Source organism: Coregonus lavaretus (genome assembly GCF_964263955.1).
Source record: "Coregonus lavaretus genome assembly, chromosome: 1".
NCBI classification, from domain to species: domain Eukaryota; kingdom Metazoa; phylum Chordata; class Actinopteri; order Salmoniformes; family Salmonidae; genus Coregonus; species Coregonus lavaretus.
Window position 1 is genome coordinate 83,402,518 of NC_139988.1, and position 14,626 is coordinate 83,417,143.

General features: G+C 44.4%; 1 protein-coding gene across 1 annotated transcript in view; it reads right to left on the reverse strand.

The window, feature by feature from the left end:
• ccser2b (coiled-coil serine-rich protein 2b) overlaps positions 1 to 14,626 on the reverse strand; it is a 118,262-nt gene that overhangs the window by 83,572 nt on the left and 20,064 nt on the right. The window contains exons 2-3 of the mRNA XM_084179025.1: positions 3,917 to 5,406; positions 3,535 to 3,740 (exon numbers count right to left, since the gene is read on the reverse strand). Of these exons, the coding sequence (XP_084035151.1) occupies positions 3,535 to 3,740; positions 3,917 to 5,366 (1,656 nt within the window). The 5' untranslated portion in view covers positions 5,367 to 5,406. The remainder of the gene's footprint in view (positions 1 to 3,534; positions 3,741 to 3,916; positions 5,407 to 14,626) is intronic.

Below are 14,626 nucleotides of genomic sequence, written 5' to 3' on the forward strand. Positions count from 1 at the left end.
GAGATAGATAGATAAACATAGGCCAGGGCCCCAGTTTCCCAAAAGCATCTTAAGGTTACGTTATTCATTAGAACCTTCGTAGGAGCATCCTTAAAATCACCGAGCTGTTTCCCAAAACCATCGTTACTAAAGTTGCTCTTGAAAACACTTGTTTAACGACTGCCCCAGACCACTTGTAGAACAGCTAAGTAGGTCGTTAGACGTTTTTTTGCCCTTCATACACAGAATATCTCCACTAAACACAAAATCAATATGTTTATCTGTCTTTCTGTGACCGCCGATAACTTCAGACAGTGACTACAAATACAAAGTTGCCTATTTCTTTGTATAACAAGGATATGAAGACGCTTCAAATACAGTATAGGCTACATTGAGCTATATATTTGAATGATATTGAAATCAATTTCATGTTAATTCAATTGAGTTTTATTTAGCTATTTGTACGCTAGCCTACTGTCTAATATTTGCCTCAATATATTTAATGTGTAAGGTGCGCAATGATGTGCCAAATCTTGATTTAGTGCATTATTATAGGATACGCATTATAATAAGATGCCTCAATATTTGTTGCCATAGGTGATATCTCTCTAGGAGCTGATCCGTCGTCAGTATTGTGGAATAATTCTAATGTTAAAGTAAGATTGAAAAGGGAGAACGTTGATCCGAGAGCAGTGCAGTATTTCGATGCTATCAGTATCGACATGGGCCTCAACAACGCACTTAATGAACGTACTCTCAGCGTGGTGTTTTGGGAAATGCATGTTACATCTTCGGCAGTTGTAGGAAAGATGCATCGTTAAAACCTAAGTTCCATCACTATCGGGAAACCGGGCCCAGAGCTGTGAACCAAGTCCCATAACAGGTTTTTAGAGGTTCTGGTCCGTAAGTACTTCATTTCCAATAGAGAAGCAGAAGCAAAGGAACAAATCCAGGTATTTTGCATGACCTAACTAAAACAAATGACTGAGACAAGCGCCGCAATGTGTATTGACGCTTGTCTTATAATAACGCTGCCCTAATGATTCAGCACTTTTCAGAGAAGTGCTTTGTACAGTAATGACTGCAATATCATCCTTCTGCTTCCCTCTGGTCCTGGGCTGCATCTTTCTTTCTGGACATATGATAGCCTTCAGGGAAAATCACCTGGGGCAACAGCCAATAGTTGCCCTCAAATTAAACATAATTCCACTGATTCATTTGCTGAAATCCAGGAAGTTGGGTTCTTAGATTGGTAATACAGAAGGTTAGTGCAATTCGGGATCCTTGGGACGTCCACACCCTAATCCTTACCTTAACCATTTTAAATGTCAACTTCAATGGGTGACGTCAGAGTTGGACGTCCCAAGGATCCCGGATAGCAAGGTTCGAAGGCAGAACAACGCACTATCGCCTTCCTTCCTTCCTTGATGTAATCACCGATCTGACAAACTGAGATTGGTGAAAGCAATAGGCTGCAGACTGTGCAATCGCTTACAGATCAGTGGTTAATAAGGAAGGAAGGATGCACTTTAAAAAGTATTCAAACAGAGAAAAAATGACAACTACTGTATGTAGCTTTGCTGCACATGTACAGGAGCAGAGCGTTCCATTGGTGGCAAAAGCCCTGACTGCATACAGTACACTGGTCACAGAAATAGCAGCACCATTGAAGACCTGTCCTGTAGGTCAAAGTCCTGAGTAGTGACGTAGGATTGGGTACAGTGATACTGTAGGCAGAGACCCCGTACAGAAACAGCGCCAGGCAGTGAGCTCATTAAGGTCAAAGTCAGCAAGACAACCTTCGACCCTCTAGAATACAAATCACCCAGGATAATCCACATAAGGGAAGTAGCTAGGGTGAACGTTTTCTACTCCAGCAACGGGGAAAGTAAAATGCTGACTATTAAAAAAAGCTGTAAAAGTAAAAGTTCATTGGACAAAGGTTAAACGCATTATGACAGCAAGCGAGGATTAGGCAATCAGTAAAACAGAAACAAACCCTACTTGTTCTCCAACGCACGTGCAATAGAACCAAAGTACTACTGAAGAGCGACGCCTCCCATTCCGATGATGGATTAAATCTTAATCCATCCTGTTGGGAGCTGTCAGTTCCATATTCTCTGCAGTCAACCCACTATAAATGTTGAATACATTGTCGTCATTTTCAGCTAAATAACTATAATGGGAAACTAAAGCAGTCATTGTGGTGAAGCAGAGACCACACAACCAACCATGCTCTGACATTTAAAGATGGAGGTTGTCACTTTGTCATAGCACACAGGTCAAAGGAGGACATTTACCTACACTACATGTTCAAAAGTATGTGGACACCTGCTCGTCTAACATCTCATTCCAAAATCATGGGCATTAATATGGAGTTGGTCCCCCCTTTGCTGCTATAACAGCCTCCACTCTTCTGGGAAGGCTTTCCACTAGATGTTGGAACATTCCTGCGGGGACTTGCTTCCATTCAGCCACAAGAGCATTAGTGATGTCGGGCACTGATGTTGGGCGTTTAAGCCTGGCTCGCAGTCGGCGTTCCAAATCATCCCAAAGGTGTTCGACGGGGTTGAGGTCAGGGCTCTGTGCAGGCCAGTCAAGTTCTTCCACAGCGATCAACAAAACATTCCTGTATGGACCTCACTTTGTGCACAGGGGCATTGTCATGCTGAAACAGGAAAGGGCCTTCCCCAAACTGTCGTTGCAAAGTTGGAAGCACAGAATCGTCTAGAATGTCATTGTAGGCTGTAGTGTTTAGATTTCCCTTCACTGGAACTAAGGGGCCTAGCCCGAACCATGAAAAACAGCCCCAGACCATTATTCCTCCTCCACCAAACTTTACAGTTGGCACTATGCATTCGGGCAGGTAGCGTTCTCCTGGCATCCACCAAACCCAGATTCGTCCGTCGGACTGCCAGACGGTGAAGCGTGATTCATCACTCCAGAGAACGTGTTTCCATTGCTCCACAGTCCAATGGCGGAGAGCTTTACACCACTCCAGCCGACATTGCACATTGTGATCTTAGGCTTGTGTGCGGCTGCTCGGCCATGGAAACCCATTTCATGAACCTCCCAACGAACAGTTCTTGTGCTGACGTTGCTTCCAGAGGCAGTTTGGAACTCGGTAGTGAGTGTTGCAACCGAGGACAGACGATTTTTACGCGCTTCAGAACTCGGTGGTCCCGTTCTGTGATCTTGTGTGGCCTACCACTTCGCGGCTGAGCCGTTGTTGCTTCTAGACGTTTCAGCTTCACAATAACAGCACTTACAGTTGACCGAGCCAGCTCTAGCAGGGCAGAAATTTGACAAACTGACTTGTTGGAAAGGTGGCATCGTATGACGGTGCCACGTTGAAAGTCACTTAGCTCTTCAGTAAGGCCATTCTACTGTCAATGTTTGTCTATGGAGATTGCATGGCGGTGTGCTCGATTTTAAACACCTGTCAGCAATGGGTGTGGCTGAAATAGCCGAATCTACTAATTTGAAGGGGTGTCCACATACCTTTGTATATATAGTGTATTATATTAAATTACATTGTATTCTATCCAGACCCACCATGCTGTTGAGGTCTGAGTCGTAGCTCCCACAGGGGTGTGTGATGGTCCCAAGGGGCTCCAGACCCTCCTCGTCCCACATGTAGGTCCCCCCCGAGCCTGAGTCTGAGGGGGACAGGTCCAGAGATGAGCCAAGGGGGTAGTCTGCACCCCCGGACAGGGCCTGGCTAGCACGCCGAGACAACCCCCCTAAATCTCCTCTACCCCCTAAAACAGAGAGGAGAAGGCAGAGGTGTTACTCACCTGCTACCAAATCACTGAGGGAATATTGGTTAATTTGTTTTGGTTAGTATTATGGTATGTCATTTAGGGCCAGTGTCTGTGTCTGGGAAACCGGCCCTTAGTCTTTAAAGTAAATTATTTGGATTAATGTGAAATCCTACCAGTGAGTCCCATCCTGGCCCAGTCCACACTGTTAGACAGGAAGCTGTGAAGGCCAGTCATGGATGTTCCACCATGACGTCGGTTGACGTCTGCATTGTCATCATCATCCAAGTCAGGCTGTGATTGGTCGAGCCCTCTGTTCTGGGCAGGGAGCAGCAGAATGCCGTCTCCTCCATTTCCCAGGTTGTCAAAATCGTCCATGTACTCTTCGCTGGTGTCGTTGCACTCCAGGGAGGAGGTGGAGGAGAGTGACATGTCCTCCAGGCCTTCCCCCAGGGGATGGACCACACTCAGGGCCACAGGCTCCTCTAGCAGGCCCTCTGGGGTGCTCCCTGGGCTGTCAGTGATGCTGGTCGGGTCTGGAGTGACAGGGGGCATCTCCACCGAGTTCCTCCTCCCCTCGCTTTCCTCTGTGTTGCCATGGACCTTCTGGGAGGTGGCGGCCAGGACAGGGCGAGGCTGCTTGATGAGGGAGGGTCGTGTGAGCCTGTAGCTGAGGGCCTTAGGCTTGGTGGTGCAGGAGGCTGAACTAGGTAGTAAGGACTTCCTCAGTGTGATAGGTGGCAAGATGCAGCTAGTTGTTCCCACCTCAGCCCTGCCTGGTACTAGTCTAGGTCCACCCTTACTAAGATGTAGGCCGTTTCCTCTCCCCCCACTACTCAACACAGGGGTCAGTCTGGTCAGGGGAGATGTCTTGACCAGCAGGGACTTGGCTAGAGGCCTGGGCAGCTCCTTGGTCAGCTCCGAGGCCCTGTTGAAGGAGTAGGAGCGGATGATGGGTGGCACGGTGGGGGAGGGGATCCTCTTGACGTGGGTGAGGCTCTGGGAACGCACCATGTTCTCCTCTGTGGCCGTCTCCAGGCTGTCGCTGGACTGGGAGCGGGACAGGCTGCTGGTCAGGTTGCTGTGGGGAGAACCACGGCTCTGGCCCCGCCTGAGTGAACCAGTCCCAGACCGCCCACCACTACCCACCTGGCCGTTGAGACCCGCTTTGCCATTGCCGAGACTCTGTCCAGACGAGGCCTGTTTGAGGATGGCCCCGCGAGACCCAGTTCTGGAGCGTATAGTCCTGGGGAAGGTGGAGGAACACCCCTGTACCTTAACTGTGGCAGGCATGGTAGATGGCTTCTTAATCACCCGTACCACCATTGGTAAGTGCTGCGGTTGTCGGGGGTGATGCCCAGCTCCAGTTCTGTCCTCCTCCCGTGAGTCCACCTGCCTCTCCACAGGTTCTCCCCCTTTCCCCTTAAGAGAGGAGGAGGGGGGCATCCGGATTGTCCCGTTCTGCCTGGTGGTGGCAGTGGGTAACCCTTTGCCCGTGGTGCTGGAGACAGGGTGGTGATGGGTCCCAACGGTCAGTGGGGCGGTGCCAGCCACAGCCGTGGGGCGCGAGCCAAACTTGGGCAGCCTGGAGACCATGGTGGGCGCGTTGGGAACCGGATCTTCCATCAGCTGCCTTCTGGATCATGGGTGTGCAGGGCTGGCAGAGCTGTAGAGGGAAAGAAAAACAGATGGACGATTAGAGAAGAGGAGGAGAACAGGGGAGGAGGAGTAGAGTGGGAGGGCAAGACAGAACAAGAGAGGAGGAAAAATTGAAAGAAAGATTTGAGAACATCTCGTGCTAAAATGTTAACACCCCAAACCTGTTATTTCTAACACAAATTTAAATATACAGGAGGTAGACTTTAAGGCTATCAAATGCAGTAAAATAAATGACAAAGTCGGTTACTTTCTGTAAATATTCTATATGAGCTAATGAGAAAGTCAAACCTTTACTGCAGAGTAACTGTAAAAGATCAATAACATATGTTCTGGGAAAGCAGTCATTACTGTGCCCATTAAAGTGCCCTGGTGCTTCAAAAGGCTAGGGTGTGTGCAGACCTAGTGGTTAACTGACAGGGGCAGGCACTGTGAGTCAGGGATGGAGGGAGCACAACCACATACAATACTAGATACTGTACCACACCCTTTAATAATACCTATGCTACTGAGCCAATCACAACACAGCTTTCCTGACTGCACCCGCTCCTTGCACTGCTCTGACGTTTAGAAGGCTAGTGCTGGAGAGTATCTAACTTAATAACCTGTAGACTAAATCCTTTTGTCACCCTCGCATGTAATGTCACAGTAACAAAATTTGAAATTGTTGCCGTCCCCCACAAACAATAGTGATTATAATAAAATAACATTTTCAAGATGGTAAAACTAGACAGTCAGGGAGAATCTAAAATTCCCAAAATGGCATGGGGCCCCCATTGATTTAGTTAGAATGTCACTCAGATAGCATAAGCCAAGACAAAATGTGTAGAATTGCAGGAAATTAGCTTTAAAACAGCAACATTTTGTCGCTAACTAGGGGAATCACTGATGTACTAACATGCATGAAAACAACCCAAGATTCAAAACAGAGTTTTTCAATTAAAATTATTATACAAAATTCTTCCAATCAATAGAATGTTACATATATTGGGGATACAATCATCCCAGCTCTGCAGATTTGACTGTGAAGAGAACGAATCATTGGATCACTTGTTTTGTTACTGCCCATATGTAGCTTGGTTTGGTCGCAGGTTCAGGAATGGCTAAAAATCACAACATTTACCTAAATCTAACTCTGCTGGGTGACTTGAAAAGCCATAGTCACATTTTATTGGTCACATACACATTTAGCAGATGTTATTGCGGGTGTAGCGAAATGCTTGTATTCCTAGCTTCAACAGTGAAGTAGTACAGTGGGGGAAAATAGTATTTAGTCAGCCACCAATTGTACAAGTTCTCCCACTTAAAAAGATGAGGCCTGTAATTTTCATCATAGGTACACGTCAACTATGACAGACAAATTGAGATTTTTTTTCTCCAGAAAATCACATTGTAGGATTTTTTATGAATTTATTTGCAAATTATGGTGGAAAATAAGTATTTGGTCACCTACAAACAAGCAAGATTTCTGGCTCTCACAGACCTGTAACTTCTTCTTTAAGAGGCTCCTCTGTCCACCACTCGTTACCTGTATTAATGACACCTGTTTGAACTTGTTATCAGTATAAAAGACACCTGTCCACAACCTCAAACAGTCACACTCCAAACTCCACTATGGCCAAGACCAAAGAGCTGTCAAAGGACACCAGAAACAAAATTGTAGATCTGCACCAGGCTGGGAAGACTGAATCTGCAATAGGTAAGCAGCTTGGTTTGAAGAAATCAACTGTGGGAGCAATTATTAGGAAATGGAAGACATACAAGACCACTGATAATCTCCCTCGATCTGGGGCTCCACGCAAGATCTCACCCCGTAGGGTCAAAATGATCACAAGAACGGTGAGCAAAAATCCCAGAACCACACAGGGGGACCTAGTGAATGACCTGCAGAGAGCTGGGACCAAAGTAACAAAGCCTACCATCAGTAACACACTACGCCGCCAGGGACTCAAATCCTGCAGTGTAGACGTGTCCCCCTGCTTAAGCCAGTACATGTCCAGGGCCGTCTGAAGTTTGCTAGAGTGCATTTGGATGATCCAGAAGAGGATTGGGAGAATGTCATATGGTCAGATGAAACCAAAATATAACTTTTTGGTAAAAACTCAACTCGTCGTGTTTGGAGGACAAAGAATGTTGAGTTGCATCCAAAGAACACCATACCTACTGTGAAGCATGGGGGTGGAAACATCATGCTTTGGGGCTGTTTTTCTGCAAAGGGACCAGGACGACTGATCCGTGTAAAGGAAAGAATGAATGGGGCCATGTATCGTGAGATTTTGAGTGAAAACCTCCTTCCATCAGCAAGGGCATTGAAGATGAAACGTGGCTGGGTCTTTCAGCATGACAATGATCCCAAACACACCGCCCGGGCAACGAAGGAGTGGCCTAGCCAGTCTCCAGATCTCAACCCCATAGAAAATCTTTGGAGGGAGTTGAAAGTCCGTGTTGCCCAGCGACAGCCCCAAAACATCACTGCTCTAGAGGAGATCTGCATGGAGGAATGGGCCAAAATACCAGCAACAGTGTGTGAAAACCTTGTGAAGACTTACAGAAAACGTTTGACCTGTGTCATTGCCAACAAAGGGTATATAACAAAGTATTGAGAAACTTTTGTTATTGACCAAATACTTATTTTCCACCATAATTTGCAAATAAATTCATAAAAAAATCATACAATGTGATTTTCTGGAAAAAAAATTTCTCATTTTGTCTGTCATAGTTGACGTGTACCTATGATGAAAATTACAGGCCTCTCATCTTTTTAAGTGGGAGAACTTGCACAATTGGTGGCTGACTAAATACTTTTTTCCCCCACTGTTTCTAACAATTCACAACAACACACATGGAATTAAGAAATTTATAAATATTAGGACAAGCAATGTCGGAGTGGCATTGACTAAAATACAGTAGAATAGAATACAGTATATAAATATGAAATGAGTAAAGCGGTAAACACTTCAGACCAGCTGTATGTGCATGCTCTAAGGACGCGGCTAGGGATGCCGTCTGGGCCGGCATTGTTCAGCTTGTAATGGAGCAATATCGATAATATAATAATACTATATGTTAATTTTTGATTTTACAATCTGTAGTAACTGTGAGATTAGAAAGGTTCAGAACTTTTGTGAAACATCACAGCACCGTTGAAAAATATATGGCAAGTAGAAATCAAAACTAGATGGTTATCAGAGATACAGTGAGGGAAAAAAGTATTTGATCCCCTGCTGATTTTGTACATTTGCCCACTGACAAAGAAATTATCAATCTATAATTTTAATGGTAGGTTTATTTGAACAGTGAGAGACAAAATAACAAAAAAATCCAGAAAAACGCATGTCAAAAATGTTATAAATTGATTTGCATTTTAATGAGGGAAATAAGTATTTGACCCCCTCTCAATCAGAAAGATTTCTGGCTCCCAGGTGTCTTTTATACAGGTAACGAGCTGAGATTAGGAGCACACTCTTAAAGGGAGTGCTCCTAATCTCAGTTTGTTACCTGTATAAAAAGACACCTGTCCACAGAAGCAATCAATCAGATTCCAAACTCTCCACCATGGCCAAGACCAAAGAGCTCTCCAAGGATGTCAGGGACAAGATTGTAGACCTACACAAGGCTAGAATGGGCTACAAGACCATCGCCAAGCAGCTTGGTGAGAAGGTGACAACAGTTGGTGCGATTATTCGCAAATGGAAGAAACACAAAAGACCTGTCAATCTCCCTCGGCCTGGGGCTCCATGCAAGATCTCACCTCGTGGAGTTGCAATGATCATGAGAACGGTGAGGAATCAGCCCAGAACTACATGGGAGGATCTTGTCAATGATCTCAAGGCAGCTGGGACCATAGTCACCAAGAAAACAATTGGTAACACACTACAACGTGAAGGACTGAAATCCTGCAGCGCCTGCAAGGTCCCCCTGATCAAGAAAGCACATATACATGCCCGTCTGAAGTTTGCCAATGAACATCTGAATGATTCAGAGGAGAACTAGGTGAAAATGTTGTGGTCAGATGAGACCAAAATGGAGCTCTTTGGCATCAACTCAACTGGCCGTGTTTGGAAGAGGAGGAATGGTGCCTATGACCCCAAGAACACCATCCCCACCGTCAAACATGGAGGTGGAAACATTATGCTTTGGGGATGTTTTTCTGCTAAGGGGACAGGACAACTTTACCGCATCAAAGGGACGATGGACGGGGCCATGTACCGTCAAATCTTGGGTGAGAACCTCCTTCCCTCAGCCAGGGCATTGAAAATGGGTCGTGGATGGGTATTCCAGCATGACAATGACCCAAAACACACAGCCAAGGCAACAAAGGAGTGGCTCTAGAAGAAGCACATTAAGGTCCTGGAGTGGCCTAGCCAGTCTCCAGACCTTAATCCCATAGAAAATCTGTGGAGGGAGCTGAAGGTTCGAGTTGCCAAATGTCAGCCTCAAAACCTTAATGACTTGGAGAAGATCTGCAAAGAGGAGTGGAACAAAAATCCCTCCTGAGATGTGTGCAAACCTGGTGGCCAACTACAAGAAACGTCTGACCTCTGTGATTGCCAACAAGGGTTTTGCCACCAAGTACTAAGTCATGTTTTGCAGAGGGGTCAAATTCTTATTTCCCTCATTAAAATGCAAATCAATTTATAACATTTTTGACATGCGTTTTTCTGGATTTTTTTGTTGTTATTCTGTCTCTCACTGTTCAAATAAACCTACCATTAAAATTATAGACTGATCATTTCTTTGTCAGTGGGCAAACGTACAAAATCAGCAGGGGATCAAATACTTTTTTCCCTCACTGTAGATGGGAGGTTTTTAGGGTAGCTGAAGGATAAAAAAGGATAACTTACGTAAAATGTACAGTGTCCATAAAATGTATATAGTATGTATAAGCTTTTTGTGTGTGTGTGTGTGGGGGGGGGGGATCTACCGTTTAAAAAATAATGTAATATATACACAGAAGTATGTGGACACCCCTTCAAATTAGTGGATTCAGCTATTTCAGCCACACCCGTTGCTGACAGGTATATAAAATCGAGCACACAGCCATGCAATCTCCATACACAAACATTGCCAGTAGAATGGCCTCACTGAAGAGCTGTGACTTTCAACTTGGCACCTTCATAGGATGAATGCCCGGCAGGGATGTAGCTCAGTTGGTAGAGCATGGCATTTGCAACACCAGGGTTGTGGTTTCGATTCCAGTATGAAAAAAATAAAAAATAAAATAAATGTATGCACTCACTAACTGTAAGTCGCTCTGGATAAGAGCGTCTGCTAAATGACTAAAATGTAAAAATGTAAATGACACCTTTCCAACAAGTCAGTTCCTCAAAAATCTGCCCTGCTAGAGCTGCCTCGGTCAACTGTAAGTGATGTTATTGTGAAGCTGAAACGTCTAGGAGCAACAACGGCTCAGCCGCGAAGTGGTAGGCCACACAAGCTCACAGAACGGGACCGCTGAGTGCTGAAGCGCACAGTGCATTAAAATAGCCTGTCCTCGGTTGCAACACTCACTACCGAGTTCCAAACTGCCTCTGGAAGCAACATCCGCACGTCAACTGTTAGTCGGGAGCTTCATGAAATGGGTTTCAATGGCCAAGCAGCCGCACACAAGCTCTAGAGCAGCGGAAACGCGTTCTCTGGAGTGATTAATCACCTTTCACCATCTGGCAGCCCGACTGACGAATCTGAGTTTGGCGGATGCCAGGAGAACGCTACCTGGCTCAATGCATAGTGCCAACTGTAAAGTTTGGTGGAGGAGGAATAATGGTCTGGGGCTGTTTTTCATGGTTCGGGCTAGGCCCCTTAGTTCCAGTGAAGGGAAATCTTACCGCTACAGCATTCAATGACATTCTAGACGATTCTGTGCTTCCAACTTTGTGGCAACAGTTTGGGGAAGGCCCTTTCCTGATTCAGCATGACAATGCCCCTGTGCACAAAGCGAGGTCCATACAGAAATGGTTTTGTCGAGATCGGTGTGGAAGAACTTGACTGACCTGCACAGAGCCCTGACCTCAACCCCATCGAACACCTTTGGGATTACCCTATTCCCTTTAGGTCCTGGTCAAAAGTAGTGAACTACATGGGTCATGAGGGCACACACTTAGTGTGTTGTGAAATCTGTTATGAATGTATTGTAATGTTAAAAATATTGTATAAATGCCTTAATTTTGCTGGACCCCTTGGCAGCAGCTAATGGGGATACATAATAAATACAAAATACAAATAGGGTGCTATTTGGGATGCATCCTATGTCTATGGGAGACTGATAGACAAAAGCTTCCTGCAAATTACAACAACCGTACCATCACATGGATGATGCCCAGTGGGCAAGACGGATGATAAGGAGTCGGATAGGGGCTGGCATGCGTTCACAGGGGTAACACCAAAGGGCAATTTCACGGTAACGGAATTGCTCAGACTCAGATTTTTCACTTAAAAATGTATGCCAAACAAAAAAACATTGATTTCAAAGTTCAACAAACCATGTACTCCTATGTACAAGGACTACTTTTAACAATATTTTACAAAAACACATTTACTGGATGAACTGTGCAGATGCAAAGTTTGGTAACAGAATTTCAATAAAATCTCCCTTAGTTTATGTGTCCACACTTTCTAAAAACTCTTAAATACTGTATCTGCTCCGAATTAACATTCAACATGACACAATGACTTTGAAAAAATCTATTTGGGTTATTGAACTACAGTAAGTGAAGTGGATTTATACCCCGTAATGGAATTGCATTATGGGTCCCTGATCTGTACTACACAGAAATGCATAATTATGGATAAGAATGACATTCTCTTCATGGTGATGTATCCTAAATAGGTACAAAGGTATAAATATGCAATATCCTCCTTTGCATATTTGGGTATTATTCTACACACAGGCTATTATTTTAATGAGCTCCACCCCAAAACAAGACCAAATTTGGTTGGTCCGGACCAAATCTGAACCAATCATAGACTTCTATGTTTAACAAGTTTGGACATCGAAGTACAGCACAGTAGAGTACAGTAGTGAGTACAGTACATGAGTGTACTCAACTCTAGTGCGCTCTACTATGTACTGTACTCTAATGTACTCTACTGTGCTGTACTCTACTGTGCTGTACTTGTCCAAACTTGTGAACCCAACTGTGGTTTGTGACAACTATGATTTCCCATTGTAGCCAATACAATTACAGAAATTCCATTACCAATTTTTGGGAAGTTCTGTTACCAATTTGGTAACGGAATTTCGAATTTTAAATCACTTAATAATTCATAAACAAAATATATCAGTAAAAGCACCAACTAATTGATAGGTCTACCGTTACTTGTTACTTCTGTGAACTTTTATTATCCTCTCTCCTCATGAAGGAGAGAAATTTGAAAATATCTTAAAGCGATGTGGGTTTTTGGTAACGGACTTTCAAGGCACAAGGCAATGTTTCTTAAACTTACAGAAGGCAGAAAATGTTCTCCAAAACTAAGTTGTCAGGGGCCTTTAGTTCAACATTGTGTTTTGATACATTTCTAATACCTTTTAAGACTATTTCTGGTAGATGTTTTCTGTTTGACCAGAAATCAACACCTTTGCTTATTCCACATTTAAGGATGGATAATGGTGGAAAAATGCTTAATTTCAAAACATATATAGACTCTTCGCTTTCATTTGACATTCTATCAACTTCACGTTGGTGCTCATGGGTCCTTTTACAGGGAAATTACCCAAACAGGCCTTCGTTATTCTAAAAGGTACATGTACCAGGGTCAAGAGGGACATGCGGTCCTCCCCCCTAAAACCACGAGATGATAACGTAGCCATGGGTGTGCCTACAGACACAGTATGACGAGGGTAAATCATTCCCAAGGGGTTTGAAGCACAAAGTATTGATTCAATAGAGAATGGAGATTAGGCCCGTCAGGCCCCTCAGAAGGTGTTATGAAAATAAACCACAATTTAGAACAGAAGGAGCCCGAAGGCAAGCGTCAGGAGCCAGTCAAGTGTTTAAGTTAATATTAGTTTAACACCAAACAAGAACAAAACAGCATATTCTCAAGCTTGGGTTATCCAGAACATTCATAGGGCGGCTGCACATAGGCCTGAGTCTTATTGCAGGTCATGGGTTTAAATACCGCAGTAGTGAGAAAGTCAAACTGTCAGGACTGGGTGTCGTTTGCCTTGGTGTCTGTAGCAATGACTCTGCAATGGGCTCTGTTCACATAGAGAGAGGAGAATCTAGGGATTATGGAGGGTCCAATCAGTGTAGGCTAGCACTGGCTCAAAGCCATCAGCCCCATCTCATCAAGAGTATTGACAGTGGGCAGGGTGAATATGAGAGATAGAGAGAGTGCGAGAGAGAATTAATCTTTTTTTTTCTTCAAAATTGCAATATTGACATATGCAATATCCATATTGCAAAAGGCTGCACATTTTTTCAAAAGCCATGAATGTAACATTCAAATGTAATAAGGGTCCCCTGGGAAACTCTGACCAACACTTTGGTTCCTACCCTGTCACAACTTCTACCAACCCAAGATAGACCACAGCCTGTTTTTTCCAATGGGAGCAAATGAATCATAGTGGGCAGAACAAGAAAGGAGGTTGGCAGAGCCAAGCACAAGCTAGCGAGATCCTATTGGCGTGTTTTAGCATATATTTGCATATTTCCGTTAGGGAACGCCTACTCTGTGAAGTGTGCCTGTGTAATAACTCAATTCGTCCTTGCACTCCTTCTAAACAATGAAAAAATAGATAACTGTATTGTGATCAAGGGCTCCATTCAATCAGATCCGCTTTAGCCGACATCCGCATAGTGGTTGTTTTGGCTAGTCGGAGGGGAACTGTGTTAGAGCTGTCAAATCCACAAGTGGCTCCCGGCAATGGCATTATACCTAAAGCAGACATTGCCATTGGCTGCATGGAATCACATCAACAGAAATCCCATGCAGCCTTGTTTACAAGTTTGAACACTGGAATATGAGATTAATCTACACCTCGATTAGGATGATAAAAATCCTCATTATTTAGTTTAATTATTTTTTCAATTTCAGCGTAATTATTTGTATATGGCGTTCACTTTCTCGCGAGTGGGGTGGGTGTGGCTTCCTGACAATGATCGCAAGAGCATTTGCTCACGATTTGACTGCTCCAACGCAGTTCCGCCTCTGACACCGCCAAAACATTCCACTATGGGGGTGTCTGCTATCGCTGGTTTACGCTGGATCTGATTGAATCTAGGCCA